A 26,164-nucleotide genomic window follows, 5' to 3' on the forward strand; every position below is an offset into this window, starting at 1 on the left:
AGTTTAGTTGCAGGAATCTGAGGGAACGGATGTAAGAACAAAACTGGACAAGAACATCTGAAACAACCACAACCAAATTCACTCTATCCGGATGGAGCAATTTAACTGGATAGTTTTTTATTAAAGGCCAAAATGAGGCTGTTTTTAAAATGTAAGGAGTAAAAAGTACAGATAATTGTGTGAAAATGTAAGGAGTGAAAGTAAAAAGTCGTCTGAAAAATAACTACTCAGAGCTCGTCGGCCGCCCCTCGTCCCCCCGTCTCTGCGTCTCTGATCCAACAGGTCGCTGCAGCTTCATCCCCACCCCTCTTCCAAACTTTTCCAGGAGCCCAGGAAGTCATTCATCCACTCTCACACACCCACCTCCTCTCAGATACACCTCCAACTCCTTCTACAGATGCTCCTTAGATGATTATCTCTGATTATAACGTCTACAAGGATACAACATCAGCTCCAGACTCTTGGCTTGGATTAAAACTCGGGATTTAGGTGCTGTTTTTTTCTCTTGACCCCTTGAGAGATCACCTGGATCGTGAAGATAATGGTGTCAGTGGTAAGTGAAAATGCATGAGCCCATTAAACGGTCGTATTCAGAAGCCATTAGTTTTAACTGCGCTTTAATATAGTATTTTACAGACTAGTTGTGAATTCCTAACTGTCAAGAAAACCCTCGCACCCTGAGCCTTCTGGACTGAGGCCAAGGCTTTTAATAGTGAGCCATTACCGCTGAAATTTCTTTTTAAGTAGAGTAGCCTGTCTTATTTCAGCCCACTGCCTTAACCGCTCAGCGGTAAAATATCACACTGGCTACAAATACACATATTATTATTTTAACAACACACATAAACTTCCCAGGAACAGCTGGTACTGTATCTCCTGCGCTCGTGTGTGTGTTTTTTTGCGTCTCTGCTGATTTTACTCATTGAAATTCAACAGGAGCTTAAAGAGGAGACACATTATACATTCATGTCAACGCATGTCAAGAAGTGTATCATGAATAATAAGAGCACATCAGCTTGTTTTTGCCAGAGAGCGAGTGTCAGGAGATGAAACTGTGTCGGCTGAATTGTTGATGTTTCCCCCCCCCCTCCGTGTGCAGATTTCCCCGCGTTGGTTCAAATGCAAATGCAAAGCGATGTTAAGACAAGAGCCGGCAACTTGTTAGCTTTGTATGAAAGCGTGCGTCTGTGTTAGTCGGTGTGTGAATCCGCCGTAGATCTGACGTGCTGCGGCAAACACATCTGCTATCGTAGTTCAGAGCTGTGTGTGCGAGCGTGTCCGTGTACGCGCGTGACTCTTCACTGTCACCAGTTTCCCACCTACAGGGATAATCCATCCTGTGAAGTGGTGAGGTGGAAAATGCCATTATGTAGAAATAGCTGACGTGCCGTTCGACTTGCAGGCACGTGAAGTGTGAGTGAGGGTGCGTGGGGAATGAAGATAGGGAACAAAGAGAGGATATAAGGGCCTGGGATGAGGGTAAACTTCATTTTGTAGCTTTATTTAATCCTTCAGGAGTGGCGATAAACTAAAGGTCTCAGATAAACTAGGTGCGCTTTTTTCTTTCTTTCTTTGGTTTAAGTACGGAAGAGTATTAGTGCCAGGCAGGAGAAAAATAAAAATAATATTTTAGAGGAGGAAGATTTTTTTTTCATATGCACTTCGAGAAAAAAGTCGAAATGTCGAGAAAAAAGTCGAAAAGTCGAGATAAATGTTGAAGTAGAATTTCGAGAAAAAATTCGAAATGTCGAGGAAAAAAGTCGAAATGTTGAGAAAAAAGTCGAAATGTTGAGAAAAAAGTCGAAATGTTGAGAGAAAAGTCGAAATGTCGAGAAAAAAGTCGAGATTAATGTTGAAGTACAATTTCGAGAAAAAAGTCAAAATGTCGAGAAAAAAGTCGAAATGTTGAGAAAAAAGTCAAAATTTCGAGAAAAAAGTCGAAATGTTGAGAAAAAAGTCAAAATGTTGACAAAAAAGTCAAAATTTCGTGAATAAACTCGAAATGTTGAGAAAAAAGCCGAAATGTTGAGAAAAAAGTCGAAATGTCGAAAAAAAAGTCAAATGTTGAGAAAAAAGTCGAAATGTTGAGAAAAAAGTCGAGATGAATGTTGAAGTACAATTTCGAGAAAAAAGTCAAAATGTCGAGAAAAAAGTCGAAATGTTGAGAAAAAAGTCGAAATGTTTAGAAAAAAGTCAAAATGCAGAAAAAAAAGTTGAAATGTTGAGAAAAAAGTTGAAATGTTGAGAAAAAAGTCGAGATTAATGTTGAAGTACAATTTCGAGCCGTTCGACTTGCAGGCACGTGAAGTGTAAGTGAGGGCGCGTGGGGAATGAAGATAGGGAACAAAGAGAGGATATAAGGGCTTGGGATGAGGGTAAACTTCATTTTGTAGCTTTATTTAATCCTTCAGGAGCGGTGATAAACTAAAGGTCTCAGATTCACTAGGTGTGCTTTTTTTCTCCGGCGTGATTGCGCGGTGGTTTAAGTGAAGGATGTAGTGCAGATGTTTCTGGAGTGTGATCATTGCAGGGATGTGTCTGAGTGCCTGACATTATGAATGTCAACAATGCAGCAATGTCTTGAGGCAGTAAAGATGTCTGACATCCGTCTCTTGTTCGTCCACCGTTAGTTAGAGTTAGAGAAAGTGGAGTCTGGACTGCAGGCAGTTCAACACCCAGAATATTCTCCTACCAAGCCAAGCGTTTTCTTATCTTGTCTTTTACATGTCAAATAAAAATCAAATCAAGCTTGTGTGATGGATGCGCTAAGCCAGTGGTGCTCAACCTTTTTTGGGTCCTGGACCCCCTGCAAATTTGTGCAAAGTTTACTTCTTTTTCTACTTCTTTCCTTCTTCTTTCTTGTGTTTTGTGCTTATTGTGTTCTTCTTTGTTTTTATTTTTTTGCATTATTACAATTTCAAGCGCTATTTTGAACTTTGCAGGTTAATTAATTCCCTCAACAGCTTCCTGCAAATATTTCACAATAAAAGCATTTTAAAGAAATGAAGGGTTTATGGCAGGGGTCGGCAACCCGCGGCTCAAGAGCCGCATGCGGCTCTTTAGCAGAAATGTTTGACCTTTTTTTCTTCTTTTTTTTTCTTTTTTTCTTTCTTTTAATCTTTTTTTCTTCTTTTTTTCCTTTTTTTCTTCTTTTTTCCTTTTTTCTCTTTTTTTCTTCCTTTCTCCTTTCCTTTTTAATCTCGACATTTTGACTTTTTTCTCGACATTTTGACTTTTTCCTCGACATTTCGACTTTTTTCTCGACATTTCGACTTTTTTTTTTCGAAATTTCTACTTTTTCCTCAACATTTCTACTTTTTTCTCAACATTTCTACTTTTTTCTCAACATTTCTACTTTTTTCCTGACATTTCGACTTTTTTATCAAGATTGTACTTCAACATTAATCTCGACATTTCGACTTTTTTCTCGACATTTCAAATTTTTTCTCGGAGTGCATAATGAAAAAAAAAATCTTCCCCCAGTTATAACTAATATAGAAACATGCAGCATATGTTGCCTTCATTCTAAGGCTTATACAAGACTTAATTTGTTGCGTCTCCAGACATTTCTTTGTGTTTTTGGTCCAATATGGCTCTTTCAACATTTTGGTTTGCAGACCCCTGGTTTATGCCCACTGAAACTAGGGGGCTCATAATTTGAAAAGGATGCAGATCGTGTTGTTTATATCAACAGTGTCATGCAGTAACTTCAACAATTCAAACGGGTGCAAGATTTCTTATTAAAATACAACGAATTACACTTGTAAAGAGTAAAAAAAGGTAATTGTCACGGTTTGGTTATTTAGTTACTGTTTTATTCTGAAAACCGTGTCTTTGTGATTCAGTTTTGTCTCGACTTCCCTGTTTCCCATCTGTCCTGATTGTTTGCACCTGTGTCTCGTTAACCTTTCTGTGTATAACTGGTCTTGTCTTTCCCTTGTTCCCTGCTGGTCCGTTCTGTTTTGATCCTCCATGTATCCTGTCAGGTTTCTTGTGTTTTTGTTAGACCCTGCTCTGCAGTGCTTTTGGTTAGTTTTTGCTTAATAAATCAGCTTTTTTTGGAACTTCTACCTCCTGCTCTCCTGCATTTGGGTCCTCATCTACCCTCTCGTGACAGTCATGTGACCCTCTGTAGTTTATGTAGATAAAGGTCTATGTCACATTTGAGTAAAATAATAATAATCTATTTCTACATATGTCAGGATCTTTTTTTTAAAATATATATATATTTGATTATCACAGACCCCTTGCAATTACACCACGGACCATTAAGGGTCCACAGACCCCAGGTTGAGAATCACTAAAGAGCCTGACATTGTCTTGCTGAAAACTGCAATGCGTTTCCCTGAAAAAAACAACAACAAAAAATGCCTGAATCTAACCGTATGTTGCTCCAAAACCTGAATAAAGTTTTCAGCATTGCTGTTTCCAGTCCAGATGTGCAGGTAACACATTCCAGGGGCGCTAACACGCCAACAGACATGCACAACGAGCTGGATCGCCACTCCTTCTTTTTATGATGGGAGTGTAAATCTTCATTTGTAGGACAGGTGGAGTTCTTACAAAAGGATTTCCAGAAGTTTTCCTAGCACATGTCGTAGCAGATGTCCTGTATAGACTCCTGCTCGTCTCCTGCACACAGAGACTTCGTCGAATTCCTGGGGCCATGTCACAGTATTATGTGCTGTAGATGGTGAGATATTTAAAGTCTTGCAACTTTATTTTTAAATGGGCAACAGTCTCCTCACAACAAATGTGTTCCTTGTTCAAGTCCTGGCAGAGTTGCAGCCCCACTAGCACTGCACCTGCATGTTGGGAAATATCTCCATCTGTAAACACACAACACACAGCCATCCATGTTCAACTTTATTACAGATTTCTCTGATAACATTGTTCCTTTTGGGCTTGTAGGTAGTTGAGTTGTTAATAAATACAGACTTATTTTCTGGGGATGGTCACAAAATATTGGAGTGAAATAATTTATCGATCAGTGTACTAATGTCCGGGTCTCTAAATGTTTACATTTTCGTCTATCCACAACATATACAGTTCTTTTTCTGTTTTTAAGTGTTCAATTTTTCCAGATTAGTGTGGATTCAGGTTTATATATACTGTATATTAATGTGGACGTAGCCTAAGGTGCTCTTTTTATACCCAATCATGTCAGTGACATGTTGCCAGTCAGCCTAATTAGTTGGAAATATGACTCCAGGGGCTTTTTTTTTAGCATTACTTACTTTCCCAGCCTGTTGTTGCCCATTTCCCAAGTTTTTTTGACACATCAAATTCCAATGGGGCGAATGCTTTTGTTAAAAAAAGATAAAATGTTAAAACTCCTTTGCAAAGACGGTCTCATTCTTGCTAAAATTCGGAATATTTGCATAGTCAAAGTGAGCATGATGCACAGGACGACACATGCACTAGTCTTATTTAACATTATATACCTTGTTGCCAACTTGTCCGAACACCCAAGCACCTAAAACTGCAGCGTGGATGTAGTGCTCTGGCTGTCACTCATCACACCTCACACTTTGTCTTCGCAGCACTTGAGAAATAAGACGATACATGCATAGGCAGATCATATATCCGCAGTGGTATGTGAAGGCTGACTGTTAAGTTAGAGTTCAAGCCCTGTCAGTTCACACTTCCATCTGCAGAGGTTGTAAAGTATTCAGCCTTCAGCATTCACGGCTTCGTCAGACCAGATGGCCGAGCAGAAAATCCCACAGAGGAATTTTCTGGAATTCAGTTGGTTTTGACATTAATCCTATTTATTTTTATGTTGCTATCATATAAATGTACACCTGAAACATGCACGTGTGAACCAAATCGAAAGGGTTGAATTAACTCTAGAGATGAGTTCCATATCTTTGAAGCCAAATGATTATTTTTTAATGTTTTGGTTTGGCTGAGTGAAGACAGATTCTTCTTTGATGTTTTGGATTTGCACATGTCCACTGAGGGCTCAAACGTAAGCCCAGGTATGTGAGGATTAGCATCCTAATGTAAAACAGAACAGCAGGCATAATTTCTACCCATCACTGTTGGCTTTTCTGTGGCGCTCTTTGATGGTCAGGCCATTCAGTTCCGGCTCAGAATAATGAATTAACTGCTTGTTTGTGTGTCGTGTCCATACTGTTGTGCTAGTTTAGGATTTAATCCACGTAGAAACTGATTTCTGTGACTTAGTTGTATGTTTCTCGTGTAATTGTTTAGACAAATGCACCATGCTTCGGCTGAATTTAGCAGCTTAAAGAAAAGCTAAGACACTGCAATAAGTGACTTTCACAGAGTGAAATGTAACTTTGTAGAGTACAGGACAACTTCTTTGTAGGATTAAAGTGTATTCACTTACTACATTTCAATTCAATTCAGCACGCAGCTCCCGAAGCTCCGGCCTGCAAACATGCACAAAAGAGAAAAAAGGGGGGCCAGCACAAGAAACTACAGGTACGATGGACAAAAATGATGGCTATGAGATACTTATAATAAATAAAAATGGAAATGGAGAAGAGAGGAAGGGAAGAGGAAAGGAGAAGAAGGGTAAGAGGCACCGCCCAGTGGATCATGTCGGTGCCCCCCTGCAGCATAAGCCTATAGCAGCATATCTACCACGAAGCTATATTTGAGACTAACTATTATAGTCTTGTTTTATAGCTGACTACTGACTCTAACACACTAGAGTTTACACTACCTAGAGATTTACCAACACCAGTTAGAGGTTTACTAAACACTAACTATAGGCTTTACTAAACAGAAAGGTTTTGAGTTTAGTTTTAAAGGTGGAGGTGGTGTCAGCCTCCTTAACCCAGATTGGAAGTTGGTTCCATAGTAATGGTGCCTGATAGCAGAACGCCCGCCCTCCAAATCTACATTTAGATACTCTAGGAACTACGAGTAAACCTGCACTCCGAGAGCGGAGAACTCTGCCAGGAACATGAGGCACTATCAGGTCTTGCAAATAATGTGGAGCTAAGCCGTTTTGGGCTTTATACGCAAGTAACATTTCCTTAACTGGACCACACCCCCTTACTCGCACTGAGTGGCAAAAATGGCTGCAACTAGTGGAGAAGACGGGATAACAGCCGATTATGGGCTTAAATTAGAAGCAGTTGGACTTGACAGTGACCCGTACAGTTACCCCAAGAACCAGTGGTCCATGGACATTAATATTTGGCCACGAATCCAGTTTCCTGATATTTATATGTACTTAATTTCTACGCCGGGGAAATACATGAAGCAAAGCTTGAAGGCATACAAAAGACTTGACACTTGGTCCTACTTCAAGGCAGGATTTGTTGCAAAAATTAAAGTGATGAGGACACCGAACTTTATGATTTGACCGTTTAACGTTAGCTACCCAAAAATCCAACATTACCTGATACAAAATGGGAACCGCAAATCCACGTTTCGTTTCCTGGAATCCAGTTGTGTTTCTGTGAATTGCAGCGATCCATTTGTCTCTCTTAAGCTTATTTTTCGGCAGTTTGTAAAACGATAACTCCGATTTCTTGCTAAATCTATGAGTACAGTCGATCGCACAACTGCTCTTTCCCATTTTAGATGTTTTCAAGTTGCTCAAACTGAAAGTTTACGCTGCCACTCAGTCTTTCTGACACTCAGTCTTTCTGACACTCAGTCTTTCTGACACTCAGTCTTTCTGACACTCAGGGCCCGATTTACTAAAGGTTTGCGTGTGTTAAAACCTGTGCAAACTTGACAGCACCCGCAAACCAAAGTGCCAGCTGATCTACTAACAGCGTGCAAAGACGACTGCGTCTCTGAAATGCGCTAAATTGCACACGCAATTCAGTTAGTACTTTTGCCCTGATGAATAATCAATATGGGGCGTACCTGGCAGAAATCCTAAATACTGGGAGGGGAAGATGCAAATTGCTCCATTTACCACGCGCAATGAGATTTACCAAGCCTGAAAGTAGTTGCGCGTATTGTGATTGCATCTGTATTTAATACGTTCGAAAGGAAGGTGCTAATCTGCTGCTGCTGTTATTGTGGCAAGGAGGCGACATCCAAAATCAAAGAATACGCAGAGAGAGAGTCTTTATTCTGCTGCATGCTATTTTAAAAATGGTTGCACAAGTTTTATTAAAGGCCACTTTTTCTTTAGTTCTCCGCCTTATATCTTGCCACCTTCTTTTATTGTGCCCCCCTCCACTCGTCCACAAGCAGGCCAAGCCTTTGTGCAAAACTTTGTATTTTATTGATTACTTATCTTACTGAACGTGAAATCATCCTTCGTAAATTACATTTAATTAAAACCCGTGCTTATTAATCACAAAACACAGGTTAAACATCATGACCAAATCCGCTCCGACCCGCTGTGTCAGGATCAGCGCAGAGACTGCAGCTTCGCCTGAATTATGGTTCTGCGTTAAATCGACGGTCATATGATGGTCCCGTCTGTCACACATTTACTGTCAGTGTTTGCTATATAATATATAATATTTGCAATATACTGTGGACATCTGAATACAAACTTAACTCATAAATAGATGAATCAAAGCGCTCTCCAGCTCTGTGTCTGATGTCTTTTTCTCCTCAGATCATGCCGAGCACCGCCGGGTCACGCAAACCCGACCAATTCAATATTAAAATCAAATTCAGTCCTGTGGCCCGTTTTTCTAATTCGTATTTTTGATCTGTGCCTAAAATTGAAATGAAAAATCAGACGTTTTTCCCTTTTTTGTGTTAACTGCATTTATTCTATCGCAGGTTTTCTCCGATATTGCGTTTCTTTTGGTAATGTTTAAATTTATTTGCTGTAGTTCATGAATGTGTTTATTTGCCTCTTCCACTAATATCTCTAACTCCAACTCGTCAAATTTCATTTTGCGCTTGTGACTTGTGACTTGTGACTGTGCTTTCCATCCAGACTCTCCATGGCGCAGATTTTGCGCTCGCAAACCTTAAGACACGCAACACCTCATTTAAATACTGCTGTTTGCACCTGTTATCAATTGCGCACGCAATCTTAGTTGATCACCTGCAAACCACACGCAAACAGCACGCGCAAACTTTTTCAGTGCACACGCAATTTAGTACTCTTTATTTAGGATCTTAGTAAATCGGGCCCTCAGTCTTTCTGCCACTCAGTCTTTCTGACACTCAGTCTTTCTGCCACAGCGGGTGTAGATAATGGATGGATGATTATATGAGATGCAGGGAATTGTGGTTTCAATACTATAATGCTTTCACGAGCTGAAGGCAGTGCCTTTCCTTTACTTTGTGGTCACCAATCAGCAACAAGTACCTCCTGTCGGTAAAACAAAGTTTCATCCTGGTTGTTGGGATACAGGTGCCTCCGTTTCCTGCTGCATAGCTTCAGCAGGAGCTACAGCAGGTGAAGCCTCTGCCAGGTTGATAAGCACCACAACGAGGTTCCATCACCACCGAATACCAAAAATCATGTGTAAAAGTTTGTAATATTTCTACTTTGGCGTGTGTGCCTCTCCGACCCCTCTGGGGTTTTTTCTTCCTCTTTTTTTTCCTCCTTTTTGCTGTCTCTGTAGCTTACTTGTCACTTGGCGAGTCATTCTGACAGTGGCTGCGAACAACGCTGTCAGACTTCATCTCTCATCATCCCCAGGAAGGACTGATGTTGTTCTCCGTGCAGTTTGCAGCCGTCCTTGCAGACCAGTTATGCCAAAGCTAATTGACACGGCTCTCATTTCTCCCCTTGTTACGCTGTGTTTCCCGCGGCGCCGCACTGTATCATTTCTGCCTCCTTATAGGGCGGGATAAAGGCGCTACAGGGGCGCTGCGCTCAACAAGTAGAAAGGTCAGGCTTTTTATCGCCTTTCAGCGATAAACTACAGGCAGAAGCTGCACTTCAAAACTCCTCCAGGAAATATTCCAGTAACATTAAGTGTTTCCCTTTTTTTAGACTTCCAAAAATGCTTTAAATCACTGCAAAACGATTAATAAACTTTTGATGCATTTTTTGTTTTCTTTTTCTGTAAAACTGCCTGATAATAATGACGTGGAACCTTTTTATTTTTAATTAGAGCCAGTAGTGTGATTCTTACCATTAGATCTTTGTTATTCACCAGGAAACTTTCAATTTGAATAAAGAAGTTTGACTGGAGGTAACCTAAACATATTTTGTGAAGATATTGAAGATATTGCTCAATAAGTAGAGAAGTCAAGCAGAAACTGCACTGTTACCTTTGCAAAACTCCTCCTGGAAATGTTCCAGTAACATTCAGTGTTCCCCTTTTTTAGACTTCCAAAAAGGCTTTAAATCACTATATATAATGATTATATATAATACGTTTAATAAACATTTAATGCTTTTTTTTCCTGTAAAACTGCCTGATAATAATGATGTAGAACCTTTTTATTTCTAATTATTAATTCATTAATTATTCTAATTATAAATATTACATGACACTTTTTTATTTTCTATCCATATAATTCTATTTCATGACACTTTTTATTTGTATTCTTATTTTTATTTTTATTTGTATATTTATTCTTATTTATTATTTTTATTTCTAATTTTTATCTCTATTTTTATTTTTTTTTAATCTTTTTATCTTTACATGGGTGTTTGATTTTTTTGGAGTGTTTTATTTGTATATGACAGTGCTGTGTGTGTGAGATGGAGATGTCAATTTCCCCGAGGAACCTCCCAAAGAGATTAATAAAGTTGTCTGAATCTGAATCTAAATATGAATTAAAGCCAGTATTGTGATTGTTACCATTAGATCTTTGTTATTCACCTGGAAACTTTCAGTTTGCATAATGAAGTTTGACTGATATCCTATAGGTAACCTGAAGATATTTTGTGAAAATATTGTTTTATATTTACAATCAGTCAAAAGTCACACGGATTATCGTGGCCATAGCTTGAGTTTGTTAATATATATATATATATATCAACTTGCAAAAGTGTGACATCTGCACAGGAGTTACAATTCCTTTACTAATTAAAAATGCCTGAGTGCATTTTATCTTTTAGGGCCTTTAATTACTTTTCCCCTCTCTGCTCATCTCGTATGCTCTCAGATAGGAGTGAAGAGGTGTTGGAATTGATGATTGCCGAGTGGAATTCAGACGCTGCATTCGCGAACAGGGGGAACGGGGAAGAAGAGCAGGTGACTGAAGGAGGAAGACGAGGAGAGGGGGAGTATGGGCTGCGTTTCTTTGTGGATCATTCTGCTGTCACTTTCACTCTCTCAACAAAGTGTTGCAGCGCGACCTGAAGGTACGGGGGTGACACTCATGCACATAAATGCCACACTCTCATTTAATTAAGAACTTTCCCTTTGATGTTCCTGCTCCTTTTTCTTTCTGTCATTTTACATTATTCAACCATTCCCTCTGTAACTGTTAGGTTCTGATTTAAGTTGGTGACTTCTTAATGAAAAGCACATGTGTGGCTGTCAGTTTTATGCACGGATCTCTTAGTTGGAAGACCTGGAAGCTCCGGTAAAGTGTGTGTGAGCGCTCCATTAATAAATCTCCTCACTGGGACTGGTATATGGAGCAGATACTCACCCAGCATCAGGTTCCCTCCACATTCTGTCTAGTCAGTGCATTAAACATCTGCTGGCCTCGTGCACGGAACAGCAATCTGTCTGACACCAGTCAAATACATCCCCCTGGATGCAGAAATCTTATCTGAGTCGCTATTGGATGTCACTAAAAGGTCAATCAGCCAATCAGAATTGGTTGACAGATTGTGATTGACAGAAAGTGATTGGTGAGGTTTTCAGGTGGAATTATGGGACTATGACTTTTCACCCAACTGCACACCGGGATCTGTTTAACAGAATCAGAATCAGACTTTAATGACAGGGTTTGAATACATCAAACAGGGAATTTGACTTCGGATACACCGTCGGCGACATAGATATAAGATTGCTTTAATTCAGGGACGTGCGGTCAGGGGAGGCAGAGCCTCACCTGCCATCATGACAAGTAAAAAAATAAATAATTATAACATCAAATTTATACTAATATTTGTCCACTGATCTTTATGTATGACTAATTTTGAACATTTATTATAGTCAAAATCGCTGAATTTGCCTATTTCCTGTTCAAATACGGGGCTGAAACGTGAGGTGAGGCAGCAACGAGCCGAGTCTCTGATTGGACGATCCATCACAAACTGGGCTGATACGTGTGATTGGCCCGTGCTGGTGCCGTATCTCTGCATGTCGCCAATATAATGTTTGCAGATACGTTTATTTGACCTGATTTTACACAGTCTGGCTAATGTCTTTAACCATTAAAGTTTAATGTTTGTTAGTGAGATATTTAGTTTCGCTGATGGAAAATAAAACCGCAGTGAAAAAGGCACAGGGTGAGGCAGACAGTACTGTGCCTCACCTGAAGGGGGCGAACGTGAGTCAACGCCGTTCGCTCACGTACGAAAATAAGGAGGACTTTTACAACAAAGTAACAGGTTTTTGTGGCGAAGGACAGGCGCATGGACTTCATTTACAAATAAAAGTAAGACCAAAAACACTTTCAATCTTATAAAAAAGAGATTAGACTAAGAAAAATACAATAGAATATTTAAAAACTAAATTTTAGCCTTAAATAAAATATTCTTTGTTTTTCTTTTCATGCTTTTTGTTGAGCAATCTGTATTAAATTGTTTAAAGTATCAGAATTAAACGTTTTAAAAACAACTAAATATTTCACTAAAGGTCAAAATTTTAATCTGTGGTTTTGTACACCAGTCTATACTCTCATTTATGTTGTATGAATTATAGAATTGCGACGGCCAACACATGGAGGGTGTAGAGCAAATGCACGTTTTTCTTACCTTTACGTACCTGTAATATGTACCGTGTGTGTGCCCGTGTGTTCTTTTGTGAAGAATGCTGATGAGATATGAAATAACAAGTAGCCAATTGAATAAGCTACCCTTTTTGGTTTATATAGGCCTTTTATAAAATCTGACACTAAAGGAGTCAGTGCCTCACCAACCATGAACCTCACTGCACGTCACTGCTTTAATTTCACATTCTAATATAAAACACTCACTTTTGTCACTAAAAACCCCTCTTGTTTTTCTACACAGCCTGTACACAATAACTCAGCGCCCCTCAGATAACTCATCCTCCACCATGGGCAGTGCTGTACCGGTACTTGTCGTTTTAATCCACCACAACATTTTATGACTTCTTCCTTTGTTCATGGCCCAACTTACTGCTACACTTCAAGAAATCTGGCTTGTTGTTTGTTCTGCTTGTTATCTTTGTACTTTTATATTCTTTTATGCTTCAGTACACATTGTTTTTATTACTTTTGCTCTATCCATCCACACATCCATCATCCATCCATCGTCCATCCATCCATCCATCCATCCATCGTCCATCCATCCGCTAGGGATGGGTGGTATGGACTAAAAAATGTATCACGATAATTTCTGGCATTTATCCCGATAACGATAAAAAAAATACCAATTCAACTCCACCTTTGTAACTATAAATCTATCTCGCTCTCAGATCCACCATGTTTGTTAAACAAAAACGTCATCAACGGGAATCTTTCTTTCTTTCTTTCTTTCTTTTCTTTCTTTCTTTCTTTCTTTCTTTCTTTCTTTCTTTCTTTCTTTCTTTCTTTCTTTCTTTCTTTCTTTCTTTCTTTCTTTCTTTCTTTCTTTCTTTCTTTCTTTCTTTCAGGCTCATTTCCTTCCTTCCTTCCTTCCTTCCTTCCTTCCTTCCTTCCTTCCTTCCTTCCTTCCTTCTTTTTTCCCTTCCTTCCTTCTTTCCTCCTGCTCTCTCCTTCCTTCTTCCCTTCCTTCCTTCTTTCCTCCTTTTTTTCCTTCCTTCCTTCCTTCCTTCCTTCCTTCCTTCCTTCCTTCCTTCCTTCCTTCCTTCCTTCCTTCCTTCCTTCCTTCCTTCCTTCCTTCCTCCCTTCCTTCCTTCCTTCCTTCCTTCCTTCCTTCCTTCCTTCCTTCCTTCCTTCCTTCCTTCTTTTTTCCCTTCCTTCCTTCTTTCCTCCTGCTCTCTCCTTCCTTCTTCCCTTCCTTCCTTCTTTCCTCCTGCTCTCTCCTTCCTTCTTCCCTTCCTTCCTTCTTTCCTCCTTTTTTTCCTTCCTTCCTTCCTTCCTTCCTTCCTTCCTTCCTTCCTTCCTTCCTTCCTTCCTTCCTTCCTTCCTTCCTTCACGTACGTTGTGCGTGGATTTAACACAGAACCATAAATCAGTTTTACACAAAAACGTCATCAACAGGAATTTATCGTTTTTATCACGAGATTACAAATTCTTACCGTGAGGAATTTTTTTGACGGTTTATCGTGAACGGTAAAATATCGCCCATTCCTACCATCCACCCACCCATAAATCCATCCATCCATCCACCAGTACAAAAGGCCTAAGTAAAAAGGCCCAGACCCTCGTGTCGTTCTCCACCTCCTCCAGCTGTTCTGGAGGGATACCAAGGTGTTCACCGTCCAGCCAAGAGATCTAATCTCTACAACGTGTACCGGCTCCGCCTCAGGGCCTCCTAGCCGTCGGATATGCCCAAAACACTTTCCAGATCCATCCTGCATCCATTATATTTTGGAGGTGCCAATTCTGCAAGCATGATAGCTGCACTGAAACACTGGATTGGATTAAAAAGGCTAACAGCTTGAACTGATTCTGAAAACACAGCACACCAAAGCTCACATGGCTCCTCCAGGTGGTCCATGGGGCTCATTGGGGCTGAGCCAGAGCTCATGGGTAAAGGCCGGTCTACCAGGTAGCCCTTCCCTTAGGCCTGTAGCTCCAGGGTATCTCTTGACCAAGGGAGGGACATTAAGCTCATTGTTTTTAGATTATATATAGATGGTAAGCATTGACGTCACTTCCCAACTGGGCTGGACGGGATAACGGCCGATTATCGGCTTAAATTAGCGTCAGTTGGACTTGACAGTGACCCGTACAGTTACCCCAAGAACCAGTGGTTCATGGACATTAATATTTGGTACAGTTACCAAGAACCAGTGGTCCATGGACATTAATATTTGGTACAGTTACCAAGAACCAGTGGTCCATGGACATTAATATTTGGTACAGTTACCAAGAACCAGTGGTCCATGGACATTAATATTTGGTACAGTTACCAAGAACCAGTGGTCCATGGACATTAATATTTGGTACAGTTACCAAGAACCAGTGGTCCATGGACATTAATATTTGGTACAGTTACCAAGAACCAGTGGTCCATGGACATTAATATTTGGTACAGTTACCAAGAACCAGTGGTCCATGGACATTAATATTTGGCCACGAATCCAGTTTCCTGATATTTATATGTACTTCATTTCTACGCCGGGGAAATACATGAAGCAAAGCTTGAAGGCTTACAAAAGTCTTGACGCTTGGTCCGACTTCAAGGCAGGATTTGTTGGCGAAATTAAAGTGATGAGGACACCGAACTTTATGATTTGACCGTTTAACGTTAGCTACCCAAAAATCCAACATTTCCTGATACAAAATGGGAACCGTAAATCCACGTTTTGGTGCCTGGAATCCAGTTGTTTCTGCGAATTGCAGCGATCCATTTGTCGCTCTTGAGCTTATTTTTCGGCAGTCTGTAAAACGATAACTCCGATTTCTTGCTAAATCTATGAGTACAGTCGATCGCACAACAGCTCTTTCCCATTTTAGATGTTTTCCAGTTGCTCAAACTGAAAGTTTACGCTGCCACTCAGTCTTTCTGCCACTCAGTCTTTCTGACACTCAGTCTTTCTGACACTCAGTCTTTCTGACACTCAGTCTTTCTGACACTCAGTCTTTCTGACACTCAGTCTTTCTGACACTCAGTCTTTCTGACACTCAGTCTTTCTGACACTCAGTCTTTCTGACACTCAGTCTTTCTGCCACTCAGTGGACAAAACTCGCTGTGAAGTCACATCTGTGACGTCATGCGCATTCTCTCTATTAGAGTCAATAGAATCATTCTTAGTCTGGCCCAGAACCATTTTTCCATGGGAAACTCCACCTGGGATAATTGCTCCAAACAACATAGATCCTGGGATCTTCCAGGTATGCCAGCCCCTCCACCAAGGAGGGAGACTAAGCCTCCTCGGAGAGTGGTTCACAGGGATGGCCAGTTGGGATACGACCCTGCAGCAGATCCAGGACACACTAGAGAGACTATAGCCCCTTTTAGATACCCTGTGTTTAACACCTGACCATAGCATACCGCCAGTATTACATTAACTGACACAGGGTGGTGTGTTGAGATGGCCCTGCCAATAACTCGCCTCTAAGGGTACACTTAATCGATAGAAGTGACGTGGGGTGGCCGGTCATGGGCGGGATTTGTAGATGCCAAGACAAGGATCATCCTCAGAGCCGTGGACGTTATAAATCGTCATATTACAGAACTGTAATTTGCAGCTGGCTACTGAAATGATGAAGAAGATACGAAACTCGGGTCATTAACAAACTAAAGAACCTCAGAAAGAAGTTTGTTGCGGTCAGCGAACACAACAGTGGAGGTTCAGAGGGAGACTGCTCCTCATATTTACAGGATTTGGAAGTTGCTACGCAAGTCCAGCATGAATTCATCATGGCTCCACCACCCGATCCATCTCCTGCGTCATCCAGCTCTTCTTATGTCCATAAAGCCATTGAGGGCGACCAAACAGACACCAGGCGGCCGCCATGTTACATAGAAACTTCTCCGGACTCGTCTTCTCTCACCTCAACTCGACTTCAGGCACCGGGGAGGAAATAACACGCCTTGACCGGCTTGTGTTAAACACACGTTCTTCATCCGGGGATAATAACGGGGATCAATCTAAAAATACCATTTATCTTTGATCACAGAACATCCCTGCATCCTCTCTGAGGAACTGGAGGAGGCCGGGGAATCTGACGCTCCCTGCTAAAGCCACTACCCCACGACCCAAACACGGCTGAATGAAAGTCGTACGGGATGATGGAGTTGAAGAATTGTGTATTTAACCTGTCCTGCATGCACCTTTTTCCTCTTATAGCCACCATCAGCACCCATTCCCACCCCTTGTAAACAATGTTCCTGTTGTCATGGCTACTCCTCATAACAGAGGAGGAGCCAAAGTTTCTTTTTGTTTTTTAGCAAAACAGCATTCAAACTAACTTAGTTCACTAATACTTGTTGCAGAAGGTAGAATTATTCTGTTTAAATAGCCACAGTTTTAGGCTTAGAGTAACATTTCATCAAAGTAACATTTTAAAACATTAATTAATGGGAAGTTTAGAGGAAGAAGAAGTTGAAGCGTTTTTGTGTCTGTGTTGTCTCGGTTTGGCAGCAACTGTGTATTTGTGACGGAGTCTACAATCACTGCTGTGTGTGATTACTGTGTGTTCAGCGCGTGCACGTCAACCCACATGGTCACGATCGGCTTCCACCACAGCCAGGCAGCAAAATTAGCTACTTATATAAGATTTGGCGCAAATAATATAATATTTTATGACTTAAAATTTAACATGATGCCTGAATGTGAAGGATTTGTGATACTAAATTAATTTTCTCCCTTCCTTCCTTCCTTCCTTCCTTCCTTCCTTCCTTCCTTCCTTCCTTCCTTCCTTCCTTCCTTCCTTCCTTCCTTCCTTCCTTCCTTCCTTCCTTCCTTCCTTCCTTCCTTCCTTCCTTCCTTCCTTCCTTCCTTCCTTCCTTCCTTCCTTCTTTTCTCCCTTCCTTCCTTCCTTCCTCCCTTTCTTCTTTTCTCCCTTCTTTTCTCCCTTCCTTCCTTATTTCCTCTCTTCCTTCCTTCCTTCCTTCCTTCCTTCCTTCCTTCCTTCCTTCCTTCCTTCCTTCCTTCCTCCCTTTCTTCTTTTCTCCTCGTTCCTTCTTTCCTTCCTTCCTTCTTTTCTCCCCTCGTACATTCTTTCCTTGTTTTTTCCCTTCCTTCCTTCCTTCCTTCCTTCCTTCCTTCCTTCCTTCCTTCCTTCCTTCCTTCCTTCCTTCCTTCCTTCCTTCCTTCCTTCCTTCCTTCCTTCTTTTTTCCCTTCCTTCCTTCTTTTCTCCCTTTCCTTCCTTCTGTGCTTCCTTTCTTCTTTTCTCCCTTCCTTCCTTCCTTCCTTCCTTCCTTCCTTCCTTCCTTCCTTCCTTCCTTCCTTCCTTCCTTCCTTCCTTCCTTCCTTCCTTCCTTCTTTTCTCCCTTTCCTTCCTTCTGTGCTTCCTTTCTTCTTTTCTCCATTCATTCCTTCTTTTCTCTCTTCCTTCCTTCTTTTTTCCCCTCATACATTCTTTCCTTGTTTTCTCCTTCCCTTCCTTCATTCTTTTTTCACTTCCTTCCTTCTTTCCTTCCTTCCTTCCTTTTTCCCTTCCTTCCTTCCTTCCTTCCTTCCTTCCTTCCTTCCTTCCTTCCTTCCTTCCTTCCTTCCTTCCTTCCTTCCTTTCTTAGGTACAAAGAGTATCAACTCAGAGTAGTATAATTTAAATAAACTTTGTGCATCTCTTGCAGAGTCTTACACCTTATTTGTACTGAAACTTTCACAATTATTCAGACTTTTGTAGACGAGCGCATTATAAAAGTTTAACTTTCCCTGGGTCTTGCTGGTGCTGATTGCAGCAGTGCATCATTAAGAGGGTGTTTCTTTCTTGGCAGGATTTTCTCCAGCATATGCTGGAGCCACTGAGCTACATCTAATGTGTAAATCGATGGTGGTCCAACACGGAGGTGTTACAACCTTTGAGATATCAGCACAGATAACCTTCAAGAAAACCATTCCTAATCTCTCTGCGTGTGTCGTGGGCTAATCCTTGGCATGTCGATCTTCCCTGCCAACCCAGACTGACAAACTTCTGGATAATTGATCTGGTTTTGCGCCGCAGTGTGTGTCTTTCCTCCAGCTGCTCTGGGGCATCCATCACCATTTACGCACTTTTACAGAAATTTGACTTGCATACAACTGATACCACTTTATAAACACCACTGGTGTTTTTTCGGCTCCATGGAAGGGAGAGAGGATTGCTGATTCATTTGAAGGAACATCACTAGTTTTAAGTCCCCAGTAATACATTTACAACAGCTTCAATGTTCAAGAGACACCTCCGAAATGGGATTCCTAGTAGGGATGGGCGGTATGGACTAAAAAATGTATCACGATAATTGCTGACATTTATCCCGATAACGATAAAAATGACGATAAAAAAAATACCAATTCAAGTTTCTTTCTTTCTTTCTTTCTTTCTTTCTTTCTTTCTTTCTTTCTTTCTTTCTTTCTTTCTTTCTTTCTTTCTTTCTTTCTTTCTTTCTTTCTTTCTTTCTTTCTTTCTTTCAGGCTCATTTCCTTCCTTCCTTTTTCTTCCTTCTTTCCTCCTTTACTTGTTTTCTCCCTTCCTTCTCCCCTTTTCTTCCTTCCTTCCTTCCTTCCTTCCTTCCTTCCTTCCTTCCTTCCTTCCTTCCTTCCTTTCTTCCTTCTTTTTTCCCTTCCTTCCTTCCTTCCTTCCTCTTTTCTCCCTTCCTTCCTCCTTTCCTTGTTTTCTCCATTCCTTCTCCCCTTCCTTCTCCCCTTCCTTCCTTCCTTCCTTCCTTCCTTCCTTCCTTCCTTCCTTCCTTCCTTCCTTCCTTCCTTCCTTCCTTCCTTCCTTCATTCCTCCTGCTCTCTCCTTCCTTCTTCCCTTCCTCTTTTCTCCATTCCTTCCTCCCTTCCTTCCTTCCCTCCTTCCTTCCTTCCTTCCTTCCTTCCTTCCTTCCTTCCTTCCTTCCTTCCTCCTGCTCTCTCCTTCCTTATTCCCTTCCTCTTTTCTCCATTCCTTCCTCCCTTCCTTCCTTCCCTCCTTCCTTCCTTCCTTCCTTCTTTCCTCCTGCTCTCTCCTTCCTTCTTCCCTTCCTCTTTTCTCCCTTCCTTCCTTCCTTCCTTCCTTCCTTCCTTCCTTCCTTCCTTCCTTCCTTCCTTCCTTCCTTCCTTCCTTCTTTTCTCCTGCTCTCTCCTTCCTTCTTCCCTTCCTCTTTTCTGCATTCCTTCCTTCCTTCCTTCCTTCCTTCCTTCCTTCCTTCCTTCCTTCCTTCCTTCCTTCCTTCCTTCCTTCCTTCCTTCCTTCCTTCCTTCTTTCCTTCCTTCCTTCCTTCCTTCTTTTCTCCTGCTCTCTCCTTCCTTCTTCCCTTCCTCTTTTCTCCCTTCCTTCCTTCCTTCCTTCCTTCCTTCCTTCCTCCTTTTCTTTCTTCCTTCCTTCCTTCTTTTCTTCCTTCCTTTCTTCTTTTCTCCTTTCCTTCCTTCTTTCCTTCCTTTCTGTTTTTCCCCCTTTATCCTTCTTTCCTTCCTTCCTTCTTTCCTCCTGCTCTCTCCTTCCTTCTTCCCTTCCTCTTTTCTCCATTCCTTCCTTCCTTCCTTCCTTCTTTCCTCCTGCTCTCTCCTTCCTTCTTCCCTTCCTCTTTTCTCCCTTCCTTCCTTCCTTCCTTCCTTCCTTCCTTCCTTCCTTCCTTCCTTCCTTCCTTCCTTCCTTCCTTCCTTCCTTCCTTCCTTCCTTCCTCCTTTTCTTTCTTCCTTCCTTCCTTCTTTTCTTCCTTCCTTTCTTCTTTTCTCCTTTCCTTCCTTCTTTCCTTCCTTTCTTTTTTTCCCCCTTTATCCTTCTTTCCTTCCTTCCTTCTTTCCTCCTGCTCTCTCCTTCCTTCTTCCCTTCCTCTTTTCTCCATTCCTTCCTTCCTTCCTTCCTTCCTTCCTTCCTTCCTTCCTTCCTTCCTTCCTTCCTTCCTTCCTTCCTTCCTTCACGTACGTTGTGCGTGGATTTAACGCAGAACTATAAATCAGCTTTACACAAAAACATCATCAACGGGAATTTATCGTTTTTACCGCGAGATGACAAATTCTTACCGTGGGGAATTTTTTTTGACGGTAAAATATCGCCCATTCCTAATTCCTAGTGATATTTTGCTGCGGTGCAAAGATGTATAGGTGTGTGAGGGAGAACATAATGTTGGGTCGCCGTGTGCTGGAGACATATGTCAGCCTCGGAGGATCCTGGGATTTCAGCCAAAGAAAGAAGGTGAGATAATAGAGGAGGGCAAGTCCAGTAATGAAATAGAGGACAGTAGAGAATCACTTATCACTTACAGAACAATCAGCGGAGCATATCTTCTATTCACAAGCTTAATCAATGCTGTCGTCACTTTGGTTTATTGCATATATAATGCCGGAATATTGACTCGGAGGGTGTTTGCAGACACAGCAGATTGTGAGCGTAAGTGTGTGTGTGTGCTCTTGTGTGTGTGTGTGTGCAGTGCATCCCGGCTTTTTCTCCTCACATTAAAAAAGCATCTAAATATCTCCAAACTCAGCATGTTAAATTCAGATATTTGCTCGGGCAAGGCGGCTGGTCCTGATTTTTGGGCGTGTTTACCCCATTATTCTAAGCGTTCCTCATTCCTGTACTAAAGTTTGATTGCTGGAGTGCTCAGAATATTGATAGTCTCTTTGGCTCACTTTTGTTTCATTAAAAATTCATGGGGATTTGTGTGGCACTCCGGCTGCATTAGAGAAGAGAGTGGGAAGAAAAACCCTCCCGTTTTCGGTGGAACAAGACTGCTGTCTAGTGGTCGAGGAGGAAGGAAGGAAGGAAGGATAGAAGACCTTAACCCTAGTACTGTCTTTGGGTCAAAATGACCTAATTCTCCTTCCTTCTTTCCTCCTGCTCTCTCCTTCCTTCTCCCTTCCTTTCTTCTTTTCTCCCTTCTTTTCTCCCCTCGTATATACTTTCCTTGTTTTCTCCTTTCCTTCCTTCATTCATTTTTCCATTCCTTCCTTCTTTCCTCCCTTCCTTCCTTCCTTCCTTCCTTCCTTCCTTCCTTCCTTCCTTCCTTCCTTCCTTCCTTCCTTCCTTCCTTCCTTCCTTCCTTCCTTCCTTCCTTCCTTCCTTCCTTCCTTCCTTCTTTTCTCCCTTCCTTCCTTCTTTCCTCCCTTCCTTCCTTCCTTCCTTCCTTCCTTCCTTCCTTCCTTCCTTCCTTCCTTCCTTCCTTCCTTCCTTCCTTCCTTCCTTCCTACCTTCCTTCCTTCCTTCCTTCCTTCCTTCCTTCTTTTCTCCCTTCCTTCCTTCTTTTCTCCCTTCCTTCCTTCTTTCCTTACTTCCTTCTTTCCTTCCTTTCTTCTTTTCTCCCTTCCTTCCCTCCTTCCTTCCTTCCTTCCTTCCTTCCTTCCTTCTTTTCTCCCTTCCTTCCTTCTTTCCTTCCTTCCTTCCTTTTTTTTTTTTTTTTTTTCGTTTATTTCGGCATGTTTATATAGACACATTTCATCTCCAGAACATTATACATTGCATACTCAGCACATGACGAAAAGGGTACGGGAGAAGCTGACGCTTATCAAAGTTCCGCCCCGTTCTATGTAAGATTCATGATCACATCAACAACAGAATTCAGTAAGATACATAGTTTACCACATAGCAATTTGTCTAATTTCATCCTTCACAGTCCAGATAGCATGTATGTTTGTACACGTGTCCAGTCCACTCATCCTGATCACCGTTCCTGTGATTTACTACTGTGTCCACTGTTCAGTTATTTTTATGTCCAAGTCTCTTTTTGCATGCAATCCACTTTGCAATGGAGGTGCGTGTGTCAATGCAGATTTTGATTAGTCGCCGTCCTCTGGCTCCTTCCTTCCTTCTTTTTTCCCTTCCTTCCTTCCTTCCTTCCTTCCTTCCTTCCTTCCTTCCTTCCTTCCTTCCTTCCTTCCTTCCTTCCTTCCTTCCTTCCTTCCTTCCTTTCTTCCTTCCTTCCTTCCTTCCTTCCTTCCTTCCTTCCTTCCTTCCTTCCTTCTTTCCTTCCTTCATTCCTTTCTCCCTTCCTTCCTTCTTTCCTTCCTTCCTTCTTTCCTCTATTCCTTCCTTCTTTTCTCCCTTCCTTCCTTCTTTTCTCCCTTCCTTCCTTCTTTCCTTACTTCCTTCTTTCCTTCCTTTCTTCTTTTCTCCCTTCCTTCCCTCCTTCCTTCCTTCCTTCCTTCTTTTCTCCCTTCCTTCCTTCTTTCCTTCCTTCCTTTCTTCCTTCCTTCCTTCTTTTTTCCCTTCCTTTCTTCCTTCTTTCCTTCCTTCCTTCTTTTTTCCCTTCCTTCCTTCTTTCCTTCCTTCCTTCCTTTCTTCCTTCCTTTCTTCCTTCCTTCCTTCTTTCCTTCCTTCATGCTTTTCTCCCTTCCTTCCTTATTTTCTCCCTTCTTTCCTTCCTTCCTTCTTTCCTCTATTCCTTCCTTCTTTTCTCCCCTTGTACATTCTTTCCTTGTTTTCTCCTTTCCTTCCTTCATTCTTTTTTTCCTTCCTTCCTTCCTTCCTTCCTTCCTTCCTTCCTTCCTTCCTTCCTTCCTTCCTTCCTTCCTTCCTTCCTTCCTTCCTTCCTTCTTTTCTCCCTTCCTTCTTTCCTTCCTTCCTTCCTTTCTTCCCTCCTTCCTTCTTTTTTCCCTTCCTTCCTTCCTTCTTTCCTTCCTTCCTTCCTTCCTTCCTTCCTTCCTTCCTTCCTTCCTTCCTTCCTTCCTTCCTTTCTTCTTTCCTTCCTTATTTTCTCCCTTCTTTCCTTCTTTCCTTCCTTCCTTCATTCTTTTTTCCCTTCCTTCTTTCCTTCCTTCCTTCCTTTCTTCCCTCCTTCCTTCTTTTTTCCCTTCCTTCCTTCCTTCCTTCCTTCTTTCCTTCCTTATTTTCTCCCTTCTTTCCTTCTTTCCTTCCTTCCTTCCTTCTTTTCTCCCTTCCTTCTTTCCTTCCTTCCTTCCTTTCTTCCCTCCTTCCTTCTTTTTTCCCTTCCTTCCTTCCTTCCTTCCTTCCTTCCTTCCTTCCTTCCTTCCTTCCTTCCTTCCTTCCTTCCTTCCTTCCTTCCTTCCTTCCTTCCTTCCTTCTTTTCTTTCTTCCTTCCTTCCTTCTTTCCTCCCTTCTTCCCTTCCTCCTTCCTTGACCCGAAGACAGCACAAGGGTTAATGGATGATGAAGATGAAGATTTGCCCCGTCTTTAAAGGAGCCGTCTGTAAGAAATGTCCAAAACTGGTACTGCAGTCACTTTCAAAATATTGTTGAGCGGCGTGTACCCTCCCCCTCCTTCCCCCGACCAGAGGTTGCCAGGTAGGCTGCAGAATGCAGCAGGAACGTAGGCTGCCATGGCTGCCATAATTAGAGCCGAGCTGGCAACCCGGATGCCGAAACAATACTGACTTGGTGATTGGGAGATAGGTGGAGGGTGGAGCTTCAGAAACAATACTGACTTGGTGATTGGGAGATAGGTGGAGGGTGGAGCTTCAGAAACAATACTGACTTGGTGATTGGGAGATAGGTGGAGGGTGGAGCTTCAGAAACAATACTGACTTGGTGATTGGGAGATAGGTGGAGGGTGGAGCTTCAGAAACAATACTGACTTGGTGATTGGGAGATAGGTGGAGGGTGGAGCTTCAGAAACAATACTGACTTGGTGATTGGGAGATAGGTGGAGGGTGGAGCTTCAGAAACAATACTGACTTGGTGATTGGGAGATAGGTGGAGGGTGGAGCTTCAGAAACAATACTGACTTGGTGATTGGGAGATAGGTGGAGGGTGGAGCTTCAGAAACAATACTGACTTGGTGATTGGGAGATAGGTGGAGGGTGGAGCTTCAGAAACAATACTGACTTGGTGATTGGGAGATAGGTGGAGGGTGGAGCTTCAGAAACAATACTGACTTGGTGATTGGGAGATAGGTGGAGGGTGGAGCTTCAGAAACAATACTGACTTGGTGATTGGGAGATAGGTGGAGGGTGGAGCTTCAGAAACAATACTGACTTGGTGATTGGGAGATAGGTGGAGGGTGGAGCTTCAGAAACAATACTGACTTGGTGATTGGGAGATAGGTGGAGGGTGGAGCTTCAGAAACAATACTGACTTGGTGATTGGGAGATAGGTGGAGGGTGGAGCTTCAGAAACAATACTGACTTGGTGATTGGGAGATAGGTGGAGGGTGGAGCTTCAGAAACAATACTGACTTGGTGATTGGGAGATAGGTGTTGGGTGGAGCTTCAGGCCAAAACAAAAAATGACAACATAAACATCAGTTGAGGGCTGCAACTCCTCTTTTTAAACTGGAATATCCTGGCTTGAGTGCTGTTGTCAGTGACATAAGTATTTGAAATGAACGTGATTTTTAAATGTCTGTTGACATATCGGGGTCATTTTATGATTCGTTTTATTATTGCTCTTACATACAGCTCCTTTAAGGCTAATCTGTTGAATATGTCGCATTAAAGTAAAAGCACATTAATTATCTTGTTGTTTACTCCATAAATTAACACGGCCGCTCTAATCTGTCCCAGTTTGCAGGACGGTGGGCCGGGCGGACCTGGTGTTTCTGGTGGACGAGTCCAGGAGTGTGGGTCAGGCCAGCTTTTCCAGAGTCAAAGATTTCATCTCAGCAGTGATTTCCTCCTTTCAGGACAGCGTGATGGGAGCTGAGGGGGTTCGCTTCGGAGTCACCGCCTTTGGGGACGTTCCCAGGTAGTCACCGAGCTGTAAAAGGAGAAAAAAAGAGAAAAAAGTCATGTTTTTGAGTTTCCTCGGCAAATCCATCACTCCCATCACAGCCACATTCATGTTTACCTATCCTGTCGTTTTCACATGACCCAGTTTTGCGTCATCCTTGCTTCACAGGATGCCGGTAGCTTTGACAGACCACGGCACCCTGGAGGACGTGCTCGCAGCCGTCAGAGAGCTCACCTACGAGGGCGGATCCAGGAGGACTGGCACTGCCTTGCAATTTCTTGTTGACTCTGTCTTCAGCCCCGCCATCAGTCGAGACTTCACTCCGAAGGTACAAAAGCCTCCGTCTCCGAGACGTGATCACGTCTCCGTCCCTGCAGGGGCAACGCGCTGCATCTGCAATATGTTAGACACACCTGGAGCACATACTGACAAGAAGAAGCAAGAGAAGCAAGTGGGAAGGAAACCCTCCCGTTTTCGGTGGAACAAGACTGCTGTCTAGTGGTGGAGGAAGGAAGGAAGGAAGGAAGGAAGGAAGGAAGGAAGGAAGGAAGGAAGGAAGGAAGGAAGGAAGGAAGGAAGGAAGGAAGGAAGGAAGGAAGGAAGACCTTAACCCTTGTACTGTCTTTGGGTCAATTCTCCTTCCTTCTCCCTTCCTCTTTTCTCCCTTCTTTCCTTCCTTCCTTCCTTCCTTCCTTCCTTCCTTCCTTCCTTCCTTCCTTCCTTCCTTCCTTCCTTCCTTCCTTCCTTCCTTCCTTCCTTCCTTCCTTCCTTCCTTCCTTCTTTCCTCCCTTC

The 26,164-nt window shown here is 42.2% G+C and overlaps 1 protein-coding gene across 1 annotated transcript in view; it reads left to right on the plus strand.

Moving 5' to 3' along the window:
• Positions 1-369: 369 nt before the first annotated feature.
• The window catches only part of LOC133424563 (collagen alpha-1(VII) chain-like), a 155,884-nt gene continuing 130,089 nt past the window's right edge, over positions 370-26,164 (plus strand). Inside the window, 4 exon segments of the mRNA XM_061715238.1 lie at positions 370-553; positions 11,029-11,227; positions 25,207-25,387; positions 25,541-25,700. Coding sequence (XP_061571222.1) covers positions 11,152-11,227; positions 25,207-25,387; positions 25,541-25,700 — 417 coding nt within the window. The 5' untranslated portion in view covers positions 370-553; positions 11,029-11,151.

The sequence above is a fragment of the Cololabis saira genome, chromosome 23 (genome assembly GCF_033807715.1).
Source record: "Cololabis saira isolate AMF1-May2022 chromosome 23, fColSai1.1, whole genome shotgun sequence".
Taxonomy (NCBI): domain Eukaryota; kingdom Metazoa; phylum Chordata; class Actinopteri; order Beloniformes; family Belonidae; genus Cololabis; species Cololabis saira.